We start from the raw sequence: 18,385 nt of genomic DNA, 5'->3' as shown, positions 1-18,385 counted from the left end.
AAAAAAAAAAAAAAAAAAAAAAACAAACAAAAAAACAAAAAAAGAAAGTCAGGCTTGCTTCGTACTAAGGATATACTGTGGTAAAGGAAGACGATTAAAGAGAGGCACAGCCTGAGAAGGTGGCCAGAGTATGGGACGCACTATTAGGCAATCAGTCAAACTTGCATTAAAGGTGTGGGTGGCTCAAGCCTGGAATCTCAACACTAGGGAAGCAGAGGGAGAAAAATCCAGATTTCTAGGTTAGCCTGGACTACATGAGATTGTGTTTCAAAAGCAAAAACAAAGGACAAAACTCTTATCTAACATGCCTGAGGCTCTGAGTTGGATACCCAGCACCATAAACAATATAACATTCCAAGAGAAAGCTCTAGAGATGGCTCAGAGGTTAAGAGCACCTGATACCCTTGTAGAGGAACCAGGTTTGATTCCCAGCGCTCACGAGATGGTTCACTACCATCCATAACTCCAGTTCCAGGGGATCTGATGCCCTCTTCTGGCCTTCATAGGCCTATGAAAACATTCATACATATAAAATAGAATTAACTGAATCTAATAGAATCTATTTTTATCAGAGAGAGAGTGTCTGGTGTAGGGATTGACATCCTCACTGTGGAATACTTCACAGACTTTCAAAACGTGAGGTACTTGAATGTCGTGGTGCACACCTATAATCTCAGCACACAGGAGGCAAAGGCAGGTGTCCTCTGTGAATCTGAGGCCAGTCTGGTCTACACAGGGAGTTCAAAGCCAGCCAGAATTAAATAGTGAGATTCTTCCTAAAAATAAAAGGAAGGGAAGAAGGGAGGAAGGGAGGGAGGAAATCTAAATGTACTGACATAGAACCTTTTTCTAAAATAGCAACTAACACGTAGAACAACGGGTATAAAATGATCCCATCTGTGTTCATGTGTTCATTTAAAAATAGATATTGTTAAAAGGAAGTTAAAAAAGGAAACACACACACACACACACACACACACACACACACACATCCCACCAGTGCAGAGCAGATAGCTCAGTGGATAAAGTGTTTGCTCTGTAAGCATGTGGACCCGAGTTTGAATCCCCAGCACTCAAGTGAAAGTTTGACATGACAGCACATGTCTTTAACCCCAGCACTGGGGAGGTAGAGACAGGTAGACCCTAGGGGCTACTAATACAGCGAGAGATAAAGAAAGTCTACCTACCTCTGGCCTCTACATGTGCACGCACAGACAAACACAGCCATACACACCACACACCACACACCACACACACACACACACACGCACACACGCACACACACACACACACACACACGAAGGAACATTTGAAATTCCACATTTCATACTGGTGAGCCAACTCAGTAGATAAAGGTGCTTGCCACAAAGTTTCACCTGAGACCCAAGTTCAATGCCCGTATGGTGGGAGGAGAGACTTAACTCCCACAAGTTGTCATCTGACCTCCACACATGAGCCACAGCACACCCACATGCACCCTACATACCTGCACCTAAAATAATCAAGTAGCTAAATAAATACATTTAAAGAAATCTACGTACTTGACACCAACCATATCTTTAGGGAAATGAGACTGGGAAGAACTGATGAAGATTCCCCTTTAACTTTCAATTTCTTTTTCTTTTTAGAGGGCCAGGAATTGGACCAGGACCTTGTGCAAGCTAGCCAAAGCACTGAACTACCAAGCAACAACCATAGAGAGATGGTTAATCACCCTGCCCGGCAAATTCTATCCACTTGGTCATTTCCTCAGGCCCCAGCCTCTCAACCTTAGTACCCAGGAAGGACCTGTTGAAACACTTTTACTGAACTACTAAGATAGGACATTTGAGTGTGAGTGCAGACTTAAGCCTTGAAGGTTCTTTCACTGCATAAAGGAAGGTAGAGGAGACAAGGGGACAGGAATCAAGTGACTCCAGGCCCCAGTTCTGGGTTTTAGCAAGCTCTCTGTCCTTTCTGGGTCTCAGCATTCTTATATCCATGTTGACCACGATTGAAGTAGAGTAAGTTTAGGAGAGCCCAAGGCTAATAACTATTTGCTTTACTGCCTTTCCATATGGCCCTAAAGAAAGCATGGTGGGCCGGGCGTGGTGGCGCACGCCTTTAATCCCAGCACTCGGGAGGCAGAGGCAGGCAGATTTCTGAGTTCAAGGCCAGCCTAGTCTACAGAGTAAGTTCCAGGACAGCCAGGGCTATATAGAGAAACACTGTCTCGAAAAACCAAAAAAAAAGAAAGAAAGAAAGCACTGTGGGGTAAGGGTCAGGGGATGACCTTGGAGCCTCTAGGAAGTTGCTCAGCTGCATGCCTGGAATGCAATGACCTCGGGAGAACTGGGGATCTCAGTAATTGCCTGTGCAAATCAAATGGCCACTTACCTCTCAAAAATCTCCTGTTCCCTCTGCTGTAAGAGAAGAAAGCAAGGTCAGGCTGGCAGCACTCCCAGCAAGTGGACAAGACCTGAACACACTTCACTGCATACAACTGTGTGTGTGTGTGTGTAGATACAGACTCTACAGCAAGACCAAGCACAAAGTTTTCTGGGTTGCTATCTCTCACATAGCCACAGGCTCCCCTGCCCTCCCAACACACACAAAGAATGAAGCACCCATTGCCGCCTACCCTGAGGCATGCCCGGCTTCCAGCAACCCTACTTCGGGACATCCTCTATAGACTCAGATCCCTACTGCCCCCTGCCACGGAGACTATCGGCTATCAGCTCCTAGATGGCTGTTGGCTTTCTGAATCTTTAATTGGGACTATCTGGGCGGCAGGGACAGAATGTACCCTTGCCTGGAAACTGGTGCTGAATGAATGAACACACAATCTAGGACAGTCTCCATGACTGCCCTACTTGAAGGGCAGGGGGCTGGCCTGGTTGGTCTGCATTCTCCCTCCACTCTGCAGTGTTACTCAGACGTCTCACCGTCCCCTCAGAGCTGGAGGCATCTCCACTCCGAATCTATAAAGTACTTTGCAAAGCAACACACTGAAGATTAACTGTGCTTATGTCTGGGAATACCAAGACCAATACCGAGTATTTTTTACATTGGTGCCTTGTCTGTGCCAAGCGCGGCCTTCTTCCTGTGCACTTCTAAACTCTCTTCACCTCCCCAGTTCCCTGTACCCGAGCACTTTTTACTTCTAAGTCACTTCCTCCAGGAAGCTGTCTCCTTGGGCACTCCAACTGCCTTGGGCATGCCCTGACCTCCAAGGTCCCCCTCTACTACAGAGGCTTGTCAGGGTTTATCTCTTGGGTAAGGCTGGGAGCAGCTGCAGCTGTGTCCTATAACTCTGCCCCATTACACAACACTTACGGACTCAATAAGCATTTGCTTGATACTGAAAGTATGTTGTTATAAGGTGCCAAAACACTCGGGTATTTATATTACCCTGTCTCATATTAAAAATGGAATGATATGTACTCGAACGTATAGTAAAGATATAGGGGACCTTGCAGTGGGTGAGAGAGAGATTGCGTTCAGCTCTGAATACAGCATGGGAATTGATGGCCGTGGAGCAGGATGGGATCAGTGGGTGGAAAGCCACAGTGAGGAAACACTGAGGGAGGGGATCCTGGCTAAACCTACCTAACAGGATTCTTGCTGACGACAGACCCAGACCCCGATGATCAGACTGCACTTGGGGGTAGTGGAGGTGTGGAATCTGATCAATGCCGAGGGCTATCAGATGTCAGTGGTGGGGGCTTGTGGGAGAGCTGACTTAGCTGGGTCTCTGCTGAGGAGGTACATAGATGGGCCTGGATAGGAGGAGCTTCAAGGAAGCTCCCATCCCTGTCTGCAAGGCTCCCTGCCAATCACCATTCCGTCCACAAACATTCTCAAGCTCTTTGCATCTGGGGAATCCTGGCCCACCTCTCGCGCCCTCCCCCTCTCCTGACTTACAATCAGCTGGAGGTCATCCAGGTGGGTGATCATGTCCACCATGTTGGTGCGGAGGGTGTCCAGTTTCTGGACTGCGTCCACCCAGTGTGCCCGCTGAGTCAGGATACTCTGGTGGGCCCGCTCCTCTTCGCCGTGCACCTGCTCCAGTAACCGCTGTTCCTCACTCTCACACAGGCTCCGCACCAGACTCAGCCTCTGGATGATCAGGTCCCTCGCTGCACTAGCCATGAACTGACAAGGGATAAAACCAAGAGTCGGGTCCTGGCAACGCCCCACCCACAAGCAAGGGAATCTGGACTTAGGAGAAACAATGCCAACAGTGCCAGCATCGCCATGGGCAGAGTAAGGAGAGGAGAGGTACTCAAGCCATTTCCTCTGGCATGCAGCATGTGGACTTCCTGAGAGTGGTTTAAGAGGTAGAAACCTGAGATCCAAAGATCTAGGCCATGTCTCAGAAGGTCATGGCCACAGTAGAGAAGGCAGGTAGGACTTAGACATTAACTAGAATTGCCTGCTTATTTCACATAACGGTGAAACATGGTGGCCATGGGACAAAGGTGAGTGAACCACAGTGATCACAGGGTAGAAGGGCCTTAAAGAGACACTCTTTTTTTTTAAAAAAACATTTTTTTGTTTGTTTGTTTTTCCGAGACAGGGTTTCTCTGTGTAGCCCTGGCTGTCCTGGAACTCACTCTGTAGACCAGGCTGGCCTCAGAAATCCACCTGCCGAGTGCTGGGATTAAAGGTGTGCGCCACTACGCCCGGCTTTAAAGAGACACTCTTATCAACTAGAACCAACCAGGCTCCAGTTGAAATTTCACCCCACCCAAGGCGATACACCTCTTAAGGCTTGTTCATTCCAGCTGGCCCCAAGGGGGAGTTTTTAATGTTCCTTGGAGGGGCTCGGAAGAAAATTCTCAGCTAAGGATGTAATGAGGATTATCCCAGAGGTCAGGGTCAGGCATGCAGCAGGTACCTCAAACCATGGACTCGGTGACTGAGTGGGGAACTTCGGCTGCCCTAGGGAAGATTTCTAGCAAGCTCTGACATAGGGAGTCAGTGGCAGAAGGAACCAGAAGCCCATTCCCCTGACTGTCAGTCTAGTGCTCTACCAGGTGAGCAGTCCTCCATTTGTGGCATAAAGCACCTGCACTTGGACACTGGCCAGATGAGTCAAGAGGAGCGCTGCCTTCTTTGTGTCAGAAGGCCAACGACAGCCAGTTGCTTCCCTGGGCCTCGTCTCTGAAGACCTGCTTTGTACAGTACAAGGAGTCACCACCTCTGTTGTACAAGAAACTGAGATCCACGATCTACCCAGTGCAGAGGAGAGAAGAGCTTAGGATATCAGGGAAACTCACTTAGGTTTGAACCACACTGACTTCATTTGTATTGTTATAACTGCTTCCATTTAGTCTTCTGGCCTCATGCTAGCTGCCTTCAGTTACTTCCTACTCTAATTGCAAGGGAGGTTTTTTTGTTGATTTTTTTTTTTAAACTGAAGCCTCAATCTTTCTGCCCTACTACTCCTGTGTGTGTGTGTGTGTGTGTGTGTGCATGCCAGCCACATGCATGTTAGATCTCCAGCTGCCCAGGTACTACCAACCAAACTCAGGTTCTCTGAAGAGCAGGAAGTGCTCTTAACTGCTGAGTCACTCCCATGCCCTAAACTTAAGTCTTTGTTTTGTTCGGTTTTTTAAAGCCTTTCAGTGGCTTTTCTTTAACCTCTGTGACCAAGAGGGTGGGACCTAGCTTCTCCCTGAGCCTTTTGATTCTCTGACCCAGGTTCTCCCTGAACCTCTTGCTTCTCCGATTTTACTTCTTTCACACTGCTTCAGCCTCACAGGACTCTACTCCAGCAGGTCAGGCACCCTTCTGCCCAGGGCGATTACACTTGGGAACGAACCTCTCTGCACACTCTTCCCTCACGCGTGTGGTTCACTACCCCACCTCTTAGGTTTCTGAGCAAATGTAAAACTAATTTATTGTGGTGTGTGTGTGTGTGTGTGTGTGTGTGTGTGTGCGTGCATGCATGCAGATGGGTGTGTACACCATGGTGCGTGTGTGGAGGTGAGAAGACAATTTTATAGAAGTTGTTCTCTCCTTCTATCTTTGTGTGGGCTCCAAGGAACAAAGTCAGGTCATCAGCTTTTGCAGCAAGCAGTTTACCTGCTGAGCCATCCTGCCAGTCCCAGCATTGAGCGCATTCCTTAGCATAGCACGAGTAAACTGAACCCATCCTCATTCTTTATTGTCCATCCCTACTGACAGATATGTAGCATTAAAGAAAACAGGTAGTTTCATATTTGTTCACTGCAGAAGGCCCAGCACAGAGGCCAGTGGTGCCCACTACATGGAAGTGGTGCTCAGTGAGGACCTGTTAAATAGTAGACTGTCGGAAGTCTCCCACTAACTGCCAGGATCTGCTACTGTAGCTTCTAGTCTGTATTGTACTGAAGCTTTAGCTAGTGTAGAGGACAAGAAAATAAAAAGAGGGAAAGACAGACCGAGTAGAGAAATCAAGATCATCCTGAAAACAGAAGTGGAGATGAACACAGACCAGTTGAACTGCTCATTGCTTCCTGGTTCCTAGTCCTGGTCCCTTTAGCTTCTGAGAGAACCCTGTGCCCTGCCATGATGCTCCCGATTTGTTCATGCCAGTTTAGTTTATGCAATTAAAAGAGACTTGACTAAGGCCATGCCAAAGTTATCAGAATATGCTATGTGTGTGTGTGGAGGTGGGTTAGGGGGATGTGCAAAAAGAAATTCATTGGGCCCTGGCCTGAAGGGCACACTTGAGAGTAGAGGCACAATAGTGGAGTTGAAAGAAGGACCAGCCATGCAGTGCAGCAGTGCCAGTGGTGGAGAGCCAGAGGATCCAGGGCATAGAACTGAGTCTACAATGAGGCAGTGGGGCCTTGGGCAAGTCAACTACCTTCTCTAAGACTTATTTCCCCGTCTCCATTAGGGGTGCTTACTGCTGCCTACTGCATAAAGTTATTGTAAGAACACTTCAAAGGCATAGAGGCACCTGCTTGTAATCTCAGTGCTACGGAGATGGAAGCAGATCAGTAGTTCCTGGCTATATAGCAAATTTGAGTCCAGTCTAGGGTACATGAAACACTTGTTTCAATAAACAAAACAAAAGAATATCGCAAAAGAACTGAAGATGTAGCTCAATGGTAGAGCATTTTCCTGGCATATACATGACCCTGGGTTCAATCTTCAGACTGGCTAAAAAAAAGAAGAAGAAGAATCCATGTAGGGGCTGGAGAGATGGCTTGGTGGTTAAGAGAACTGACTGCTCTTCCAGAGGTCCTGAGTTCAATTCCCAGTAATCACATGGTGGCTCACAACCATCTGTAATGGGATCTGATGCCCTCTTCCGGTGACAGTGTACTAGCAAATATAAAATAAATAAATCTAAAAAGAAAGAAAGAAAGAAAGAAAGAAAGAAAGAAAGAAAGAAAGAAAGAACCCATGTAGAAAGTCCCTAGGGAATTTCATAATTCTAGGGATGCACACAAAATAATTCCATATTGAAAGATTTAAGTATGGGGCTGGAGGGATGGCTTGGTGGTTAAGAGCACTTGTTGATCTTGTAGAAGATCTGGGTTCGTTTCCCAGTACCCACACAGTGGCTCACAGCAATCTATAACTCCAGTTCTAAGTGATACAATGCCCGCTTCTGATTTCTGAGGGTGCCAGGTACATACATGGCCCACATGCATACATACAAGCAAATCAATCATACACATAAAATAAATAAATAAATCTAAACTTTTGGTGTAAAGAAAGGTACTAATCTTTTTGACCTTCTAACCTGAAGCTCCTGAGAACACTGCTTTCTAGTCTGTGGCCTGTGTAGTAGGAGAGAGTCACCCACTTACACCCACTTACACCAGTGCCACAGCTAGGAGAGGGATCTTAAGCTGTCGAGGAGGCACTTTGTGGAGAAGAGGGGAAGAATTACCACTGCTTTCTGGTTCTTCCCCTGCAGGACCTCAGCCATATACTTGGTGATGCCAGCACTCTGTAACTGCAGCCTCTCACACTGGTCCACAATCTTGTTCTGCAACACAGATGACAACACAGCATCTTTATTCATGCAAATGGGCCACTAGCTCACTGAGTGACTTTTCCTTTTTACCCTGTCCTTAATCATACACTCCTATGGTCTAAACCCAGGTATCATCATTATCAAAAACAATACCACCTGCAAAACTTTATGTTCAGGATCCCACAGACTCCTATCATGTCTTTCCTTCTAGATCACTAATGCTGGACTCCGCATTCCAGTAACTCATTTGGGGCCATCAGGACACTTGAGTCTTAACCAGGCGCTGGTGGCACACACCTTTAATCCCAGTATTTAAGAGGCAGAGCCAGATCTCTGTGAGTTCGAGGCCATCCTCGTCTACAGAGTGAGTTCTAGGATAGCCAGGGCTACACAGAGAACACCTGTTTCAAAGACACTTGGGTCTTGATGGGTTTGTCCCCAGTCCCCTTCCTCCTCCCTCTTCTTCTCACTGCACCATTGACTCCTTCCACTTCTGTTATTCTATCCAGATGGTCAGCACCTCAGAGGAATCCTGTCTGAACCGAAGATTGGGCCTCCTTTGTCAACCTTCAGGCCTCCCATTACCACAGCCGTTTCTCCTGAGGCCATCAGTGCGGGTCGAGTAGGCTCAAAACCTCCCAGTCATTTTTCAATATAGTCACAGTGGGAACCAGTCTCTCAGCCAACAGGCCCTACCTGGCACAACTCTGTCTTCTATGCCACCTCCTGCTTCACGCTAGCCTTCCGCTCCTCAACACCACCAGCTTTACCCAGCCTCTGGCTCTGGGCTTGTTCCTTCTTCCTTCAGCTATCTCCCTGATTGTCTTGCTCCTGGATCCAACTCATAAGCCACCTCCTCAGAGAGGGCCTCCCTGACTCACTCTACCTTTGCCCAGCTTTCTTTATGCCTCTGACTTACAACTGACAACCTATGATATGTTTACTTTTGTATGGATTTCTGTCTCCTGCTACTGGAACATAAGCACCACACTCTGACCTCTGACCTATCATCCAGAGGGGAGTCCCTGCACATAAATGTAATTTAATATTGATAAATACTATACTATAATAAATTACAATTAAAATTATAATACATATGTGTTAATGATGAACGCTCGTGCCTTGACCACAAGCGAGTTGAGGTTCTTGGTTCCCAAAGTCGCTAGTGTCAACTGTAAAGGAACAGACAGGTTTAGAAATGAGGAAGCTGAGGTGGATAGTAAATTGGCTCAACCAGCTACCCCTCCATTACTGCCCCCTAAGAACGGGACTCAGTACCATCTGTCCCAAGGCAATCCAGCTACCTCTTCTAGAAAACTCTCCCAAACCCTTTCACCCATCAACAAGCGTGATCATGTCCTCAGGGACTGAGAAAACTGAGCTTAGCATTTTCCCCCTTCTCTTTAACCAATGTTTTATGAGTGTACACTAACTCTAGACTCTGTCACTGAAACTCTTCTATCACACCCTTCATTCATTCATTATTCCCCCTCCCCCTCCTCTCCTCTTACATGCCCTGCCTTCAAAGTTTCATCTCTCTCTTTTTTGAGACAGGGCTTCTCTGTGTAGCTCTGACTGTCCCAGAACTCACGCTGTAGACCAGGCTGACCTTGAACTCTCAGAGATCCTCCTGCCTCTGCCTCCCAAGTGCTCGGACTAAAGCTATTACAGCTAGCTTTTTAAAATTTATTTATTTAAGGTGAGGCCTCATTTTGAAATCCAAACTGGCCTCAAACTCACTAGTGCAGGAGTGTGCCACCACACCCAGCTCACGTTGTCCCTTTATGGCTGTGTGCAGGTTCCACATGAGGAAACGTGTGACACTTGTCTTTCTGAACCAGGCTTGTTCCACTTAACATGGAGGTCTACACTCTACCCATCTTCCTGCCAATCACACACTCTTTTTTTTTTTTTTTTTCTGGTTTTTCGAGACAGGGTTTCTCTGGCTATCCTGGAACTCACTTTGTAGACCCTAGGCTGGCCTCCAACTCAGAAATCCTCCTGCCCTACCTCCTAAGGCCAATCACACACTCTTACTCTGTACTATGGATTAGTACTCTAGTGGGTATGTTTACATTTTTCTAATCCACGCATCACTAATGGGCACCTAAGCTGGATCCTACCTTGAGCCTGGCTTCTAACTAGCTTCAAGGCATGAATCCAGAAATCTAAGAGCAGTCGCACTGGTCCCATTTTGTCCAGGTCAGTAATAATTATGCTCCAGAGACAATCTCGCTACAGGATGGAGGGGTAGGAAGGATATGCTGGAAGCACTGTAAACTCTAGGGCTGGACATGCAGCTCAGTGGTCTAAGATACATGAAGCTCTGGTTAAACACAGCATCAAAAACAAAACAAAACAAAACAACCCAAAACTCTAAAGTAGAAAGAAAGATGGCAAGACTCACTTCCCTTACACCAAGGCTGGGTGTAAGTGTAAATTAAAGTCTTTGGGTGGCCCCGGGAAGGCACCCGGGACACAGTACCAAGCTAGCTATCCTGCCCTGGCCTTCATCCCTCACCACTCACACAGGCATGATGGTTACTTTCAAGGTTTTCCATTAGGTCACTTCCTCTTCATAACCACTGAGATCAAAAAGTGGTTTCCTCTTGCCCGGTCAATGAGTCTCCCCCTCTTAAACCCTGACTATTAAGAGTATGGGAGGAGTTACCATCCTCCTGTGGGCCCTTTTCCTCATCTGAAAAACCTGAGTTAGAACCCACACTTCAGTCTGGATGGAATGCGATGATAAATATCTAAGTCCTCAGGAATTTGTAAAATCCTTACCCATGATGCAAGCTGATTTATATCAACTTTTCTCAAGTCTATTTTCACCATCCCTGAGTAACTGAACTCCACTGGCCCCAGTTTCCAGGAAGGTGTGTTTATTACAATCTGGTTTGAGTAGGTGATGTCCCCAGCGACAGCTCTCAGTGCACAGCAGGGCTCAATGCCAGGGTGGGGGTGGGAGAATTAAGCCATTTAATCAAATTGCAAGGAGTTCCCCAGGGGCCTCAGCTAAAATGAAAGGAAGATGGCAGCAACAAGGTGACTTGGCCTCCAATCTCAGCAGCTCAGGGAAAGGGATTGAGGTGTAACAGGAAAATGACCAGCCTAGAGCCACACTGAATCAAGAGATGAGGAGGCCTTAGGAGATAAGAGTGCCCTGCTATTCTTCCACCCTATCCATCACTTCAGTTACAGTCTAGCCAGGTTCGAAGGGAACTAGATCCCTCACCAGGAAACCTGGGGGGGGGGGGTGACTCTAAGAGGTTAGGGGGGAACTAAGTTTTTACGAGGTCAGCTATAACAAACACGTGGTATTATGAATGCCTAGAAACTACTGATGAGAGACACCAAGCTTGGATCAGTGACTCACAGGGAGGGGGCAGGATTCAAACTCCGATCCAGTTTACTCCAGAGGTCACACCTTTAATCACCTCATTCTGCAAGGGAAACCACAGGGAAGCCACTCCCCCCCCCCCCCCCACACACACACCCGGGTCCCTGGTCCCTGCCAGTTCCCCCGCCCCAAGAAAGCCACCCTAGTTCCCGGCCCTACGCCCGCTCACTCTCAGCTCCTCCGCGTGCTCCTCCGCCCGGCGGATGCGGTGCCGGTGACAGCGACCGCCAAACCCGGCGCAGGTGGCGCATACCGGCCGTCGCTCCGAGAGGCAGAACCAGCTCAGAGGCTCGAAGTGCTCGGGGCACAACTGGCTCGGCTCGGACCCCTGCCTCGGTCCCCTCCTCAGTCCGGGTCCCGGCCCCGGCTCCGGCCGGGACTCCGGTCTGGGCTCCGGTCCCGGCCCTGGCTCCGGCCGGGACTCCGGTCCGGGCTTCGGTCCCGGCCCCGGCCTCGGCTCCGGTGCGGGCTTCGGTCCCGGCTCCGGCTCCGGCCCGGACTCCGGCCCGGACTCCGACCCGGACTCCGACGCGGAGACATCCGCGGACATGGCCGAGTGCCGGAGGCCGCGCGCTCCACCTGTCGCAGGTACCGAGGGTGGGGCCCTTCCAGGCCCCGCCCTCTCTGGCTTCGCCCCTCCCAGGCTACGCCCGCGCGCTGACCCACACCACACCGGTCCCGCCTGCGTCTGTAGGCTGTGGTTCTTTGTACGATTAAGTTGTGTTGTGTCAGAGTTTTTAAAACAAACAACTAACAACTGACTTTCTAGTGCCTATACGAATCTTGAGTGAGCAGTTACGAAGTGTCAGATTTTTTGCTTAGCGCATTATTTAGCAGCGTGTTTGAGAGGCAGCTTTAGGCATGTGTCTTAAATACGGGCTCATTTCTTAGCTGTGCTTGACTGTTAAAGGGGGTTGAGACGATCTCACTCACATACCTGGGTTGAGGAGTATGTAAATGAAAGCACATGAAATGAGTCAGTTATGGTGACACAAATCTGTAATCCCAGCACTTGGGAGATGGAGGTGGGAAGATCAAGAGTTCAAGGTCATCCTCAAACATACAAAGTTCGAGGCCAGCCTGGGATACGTAAGACTTTGTCTCAAAGACACATTAAAAAAAATACAAGCTGTGAGTGGTGGTACGTGCCTTTAGTCCAAGCACTCAAGAGGCAGAAACTGGGCTGGAGAGACCGCTCAGCGGTTAAGAGCACTGACTGCTCTTCTGAAGGTCCCAAGTTCAAATCCCAGCAACCACATGGTGGCATCACAACCATCTGTAATGAGATGACACCCTCGTCTGGTGTGTCTGAAGACAGCTACAGTGAACTTACAGTACACATAATAAATATTAAAAAAAAAAAAAAGAGGCAGAAGCTGACGGATTTCTGTGAGTTAGAGACAGCCTGGTTTTACATAGCGAGTTCCAGGCCAGCTAGAGCTACAGAGGGAGACAGTCTTAAAACAAAACAAAGCACAAAAGACTACAAGTCAGAAAGGTATGAACTGTGTCAGGCACACAGCAGCCGCTCAGTGCTAACAGCAAAAGGAAGAACACAATTATGACAATTTTTTAATCACATTTATTTATTTAGAGAGAATATTTGACTATTTGGAAGTGTATGTACCACAGTGCATTCGTAAACCAGAGGGCAGCCAGCAGGAATAGGATCCCTCCTTCCACCACGTAGGTCTTGGAAACTGGACCTAAGTTACCAGATTTGGCAGCAAGTGCCTTCACCCTCTGAGCATCCCCATCCCTGATTACTATTTTATGGAAATTAAGTAACTTGTGGAGTCTCAATTGCTAATTGATGGCAATGATACCAAAACCCAAGCAGTTTAACTTCCGGTTGCCTGGATGAGTAATTTTTAAGTTACAACATATTGAGAAGCATTGGAAGGGCTGATTTTCCAAGCAGTGTATTTGCATTCGAATTTCCTGAATTTGATTATTTGGGCTTTTTCTTTTTTAAATTAACATTGATGGAAAAGTAACATAATCTATTTTGAAGACAATGGAATATGCAAATAAGCACAAAATACCAAAGTACCCATTTCAAGAATAACTAACTTCTGAGGCTCTTTCTGCCTCTTTGATGAATCAAACCAAACCCAGGGGGAGCCTTCTGCAGGCCATGCAGCCTGGTATTCCTGATATGTGGGGAAAACTGCTCCTAGCCCAAAGTTGGACTCCTGGGGGCTTGAACATCTCCACACTGGAAACCCTCAAAGTCACTACTACATAAAGAGGATAAAACTTTTCCTTTGTATTCCTGGCTTAGCCCCCAGATTTGAGTGCAGCCAAAAGCCCTGAGGCCACTCGGAGTCGTACTGAGTGGAGTCATCCTTCCAGTATGGACATAAGGCCACTCAAACACACGATGCTATATGCCAGGTGACACAGGAATGTAGGGTTGTTGGTTATACAGCTCCTGGCTGTAGGTCTTGGTCAGATTGTCTGGTTCTTCTGGTCTCCCTTTTCTCCTCAATACAGTAAAGTAATAGTATATCTTGCTTAGAGGCCTGTCTCAAGAATTGAATGCAATCTTATCAGTGAAGTGCTTAGTTTGGGGGTTTAACATGTACCAGGCACAAGAAATGCCTCTATTACACACGAGGACCTGAAATGTCCTCGTAGCAAGTTTCAGAATGCAAATTATGTGGGGTTCTTAGAGGGATGGGTACTGTGATCCTGACATCAAAAGAAAAAAAAAGGAAAAGGGACAAAAACACAAAACTGGTCTAGCAAGCTGGAGAGATGGTTCAGTAGTTAGAAGGCATTCTGTTCTTGCAGAGGATCTGAGTTCTGTTCCTGAACACACAACTACATGTAACTCCAGCTCTAGGGAATCCAGTGACCTCAGCAATCACCTGTACTCATGAGCACATACCCATGTAGAAACACATAGGAAAAATAAATAAATCTTAAAAATAAATAAATAAAAGTTCTTTAAAAAAAAAAAATGCAGCCCTGTGTATTCCAGGGCAGATACTTCAAAGTATTCATCCTCCTTTGAAGTAGAGATGGAGACAGGTTATGGTAAATAGGAATTGTAGTTAGATTGTTTTTGTTGTTGCTACTGTTCAAAAGAAAAAGCTGTGGGGGACAGAGAAAGATATTCCATAAGGCCTTTGAGGGAAGCTGGACACCTTCACTGGGAGGTAATCCACCAGACAGAGGGGCGTCTGGGCGTGCTGGACAAGCATGTGGAGACAGCTAAGTGGTGAGTGGATTTATGTTTAGAAAGTTGGGCTCATCGTCCCACTGCCAACCGTAAGGGAAGACCACACAAACCTTCTGAGGTCAGGGTTAGCATGCTACCCTCTGAATGATGTCGACCTGAATGAACCAAGGTGGTGGCTGGAGAGGAACAGACAGGCTTTTGTTTTTAGGATAAACAGGAGGCAGAACTGAGAAACCTTGGGTGATGATTATTCTTGACCAAAGAAAAGAGGGAGATGTTACAAATGACTCCCCTCCCCTGAAAAATGCAGTGCCCCCCCCCCGCAAGACACCAGGCCTGCCACACCCAGAAATTCCCAGACTTTAGGCAGCTTCAGAATGACTGGGGGATAGGAAATAGGGGTGGTGAGAAATGAATTTTCTAATAGGAAATGAACCACAAAGTCTGTGGTAGAACCAAGAATCTGTGTTTTTAGCAGTCATGCCACGGTTAGGACCCAAATGAACCCTCTGAATTAAAAGAGGGTTTAAGCAGCAGCAACTCTTTTATTAGGTAGGGCTAACAAGTCAAGGAAGGAGGAAGGAGGAAGGGAAGAATTTGAGCATAGTGAGGCATGTTGCCTCTCGGTCATGTACTGTGAGAGACCATTGTTTTGGACTAGCTCCCATACAGGCCCCAACAGACCCAAATGGACATCAAAATGGAGTCACTCGAGCACAGGTTCCTGCTCAAACTGAAACTAACTCATCACAAACTTGCCTGTCTGGAACTTCCGAGAAAACAAGTGACCAAGGGGAGAAGAGATCATGTGACAGAGAGAAAGAGATCATTAACCAAACAAGATTTAGCTCCGTTAACTAGGAATTCCCCTCTGTGTCGACTCTACAGAGAAAGTAACTTTGCATTGATTTTATTTCTGTTTTCTGTAATCCTCATCCACTTGGTCCATCCATCTCATGGAATGATATTTGTGTCCAGTTCTAGAATTGTTAATAAGAACCAATTAGATCATGTAAATAAATGCATAGTAATTTGATCTTTAGGTTATATGTAAGGAGGAAGTGGGGACCATGTTTCTTTCTGTGGGTGATTAAAAAAAAGAAGAAGAAGAAAACCACTTAGTCACAGAGCTTTCCAGGGCCTTGGAGGACTTGAGGTGGGTGGCACTTGAACTTGAGGGCTCATAAAAGCAGGAAATGCTGTGGAACCAGAGAAGAAAGGATACCATTGTCACCTTACAGTCATTCAAGAGATTTATTGGGACCTGCCCTGTTTAAGACATTGGAGTTACAACGGTCAAGAGGAACAAAGTCATCTCCATAGACAAATAAAACATAATGTCGGCAACAAGCGCTATGAAAAAGATTCAAAGTTGCTGGGTCTGGTGGCACAGGTTCGTGGTACCAGCTATTTGGAAGAATGAGGCAGGGAGATTCCAAATCTGAGACACAGGGTAGGTTCCAGCCCACCATGAGCAACCTAGCTAAACATTATGTAATACAACGGGAAAGTAAACTAAATTTAATTTCAAGTGTTGGACAACAGAGGGGAGGAGAGATGGAGAGGTTGATTAGATTACAAACTAGGCCAGAAACAAAGACTGCTCTCTGTACGTCTTTTATGTGCAGCCTAAGCAGGTCTGATACAAACAACGCATGCTCACCGACTCCAGTCTTCAGCATGAAGAATAACTACTCTTGGCTACTATGCACAACAGGCTGTTCAGTGTCACTGGGTTTTGCTGCTGGTGGTGGTGGGGACTTGTCCCAGGATCTGCTCCTTTGGAGGGTTGACATCTGTAACCACTTAATGAATCCTTTTATTTCTGAGACCCCTTGGCTTGAGAGTGAGTTTGAACAGGAGGAATCTGAGCCAACCTGGTGCTGGTCTTGGAGGGATGAACTAGGAAGAGCCTGGGAAAAGCAAGCCAGGAGGACCCTTGGGAGAAGCTGGCTTTGGGGCACAGGAACAAAAAAAAAAATTCTTGTTTGTTTGGGGTTTTTTTCCCAGTACTGGGGACTGAACTTAGGACTTCATACATTCTAGACAAATACTCTATCACTAAACTACATCCTCAATCTTTTAATACAAATGGTGGTTGTGGCACATGCCCTTAATCCCAGCACTTTGGAGGCAGAGGCAGGCAGATCTCTCAGTTTGAGGACAGTTTGGTCTACAGAGCAAGTTCCAAGACAGCCATGGCTACCCAGAGAAGCCTTGTTTTTGTTGTTGTTGTTGTTTGTTTGTTTTTTGTTTTAAAAAAACCTACACAAAATAAATCAAATTTTTAAAAAACTTAAAAGCTTTAGCCCAAGCTAGCCTTTTTGAACTTATGATACTCCTGCCTCCGCTTCTAAAAAGCTGGGATTACAGGTATGCACCATCGTGCCTCGTGCAAGACTTCTTCTTATGATATCTATTTCCCATTAGCAATGAATTTACATGTGCAAAAACCTATAACAAAGGTATCTACAGCATAATAAAGAGTTCTAAGGCCATTCCATACAACCCAGGAAGGAGCACTGAATGTATAAACAGATTATGTGTATGTATATCCTGTGGTACCACCTATCCCTTCTCTTCTGTTCACGAATCCTTTTCAGTGCTAAGGGACTGAACTAAGGTTTTGAGTATGTCAGGCTCACTCTGTCACTGAGCTATACCCCATGCCCCTAAGCTAGTTCTTAGTAAACATTTTAGAAAGTATCCTAGCGAGCACTTCCTTGGTGCTCTGCAACGCCAGCCTTCACTATCAGCCTGGTGAGGCCCTGTGCCCATCCCTCTATACTGTTCACACCCGGATCCGGAGTTGCTGGTGTCTGTCTGGAAGTCATCCAACAGATTCTGGGAGTAACAACAAGGCTATCAGCATCATGGCTTGGGTTCCTCCTGTGATGTTTTCACAGAACAACCAGCTTCAACTGTCACCTTTAAGAGGGCTTGGCAACCATGCCAACAAACTAAGGCACATAGGTCCCAGGTGACAAGGTTGGGGCCTGGGGGAAAGAGGCCTCTGCACTCGGGGCACACCAGATGAGCCCAGAGCTCCTCTCTTGAGGGCTTTTATGATCAGTTCACTCCATAGGAAGGTCACGACCAAATTGCCACACCTCAGGCAATAAAGAACCAAAAGCCAGGCCTATATTTATGTGAAGTGTAAAGGTGGAGTCAGAAGCACTAGTGAGGTAGGTGGGGGGCAGGGTAAGAAATGAGGCCCCGCCCCAAGCGTGGGCATGAGACCATGCTGCTTCTGGCTTGCAGCATTCTAGCATCTACTCTAACTCTCTCTAAGACTCTTCCTCTTTCATTCTTTTATCAAAATGCTCAGCAAGTAAGGCTGGAGGGATGGCTCAGAGGTCAAGAGTACCTGTTCCTCTAGCAAAGGACTCTGGTTCAGTTCCCAGCCCCCATACGGTGGCTTGTAACCATCTATAAACCTAGTGTAGGGAGATCCAGCAGGCACATCCATGCCTGCAGGCTAAATATTCATACATATAAACAAAGATAAATCTAAAAAACCACAACATGTATTTACCACCAAGTGGCTGGAGACACCGCTCAGTTTGTAGAGTACTTGCCTGGTGTGTCTGAAGTCTTGGGTCCCATTCCCCACACCACAGAAAACCAGGTATGGTAGTCCATTCCTGTAACTGTAAGACCCCGAAAGGAGGAACTCCCTCTGGTCCGGAACTCTCTTGGGTCCCCAGAAATTCGAGATACACCTTTTACACACCTTGCTGTAATTTACATGAGGTACTTTTATTTAACGAGGCCTCGGGCCGACTCGTATCTCACGCAGGAGACAGAGGAGTCGACCCAGTCCCTCAGAAGTAAG

General features: G+C 47.0%; 1 protein-coding gene across 2 annotated transcripts in view; it reads right to left on the bottom strand.

Annotated features, from left to right (window-relative positions):
* Bspry (B-box and SPRY domain containing) overlaps positions 1–11,919 on the bottom strand; it is an 18,553-nt gene extending 6,634 nt beyond the window's left edge. For both annotated transcript variants that reach the window (XM_021201173.2, XM_029539469.1), the window contains exons 1-4: positions 11,533–11,919; positions 7,874–7,972; positions 3,904–4,134; positions 2,377–2,402 (exon numbers count right to left, since the gene is read on the bottom strand). In XM_021201173.2, coding sequence (XP_021056832.1) covers positions 2,377–2,402; positions 3,904–4,134; positions 7,874–7,972; positions 11,533–11,913 — 737 coding nt within the window. In that variant the 5' untranslated portion in view covers positions 11,914–11,919. The remainder of the gene's footprint in view (positions 1–2,376; positions 2,403–3,903; positions 4,135–7,873; positions 7,973–11,532) is intronic.
* Between the last annotated feature and the right edge of the window lie 6,466 nt (positions 11,920–18,385).

Source organism: Mus pahari, chromosome 6 (genome assembly GCF_900095145.1).
Source record: "Mus pahari chromosome 6, PAHARI_EIJ_v1.1, whole genome shotgun sequence".
In the NCBI taxonomy this organism is placed as follows: domain Eukaryota; kingdom Metazoa; phylum Chordata; class Mammalia; order Rodentia; family Muridae; genus Mus; species Mus pahari.
Note: the sequence above shows the minus strand (reverse complement) of the source record. Positions and strands in the feature narration are given on the sequence as shown.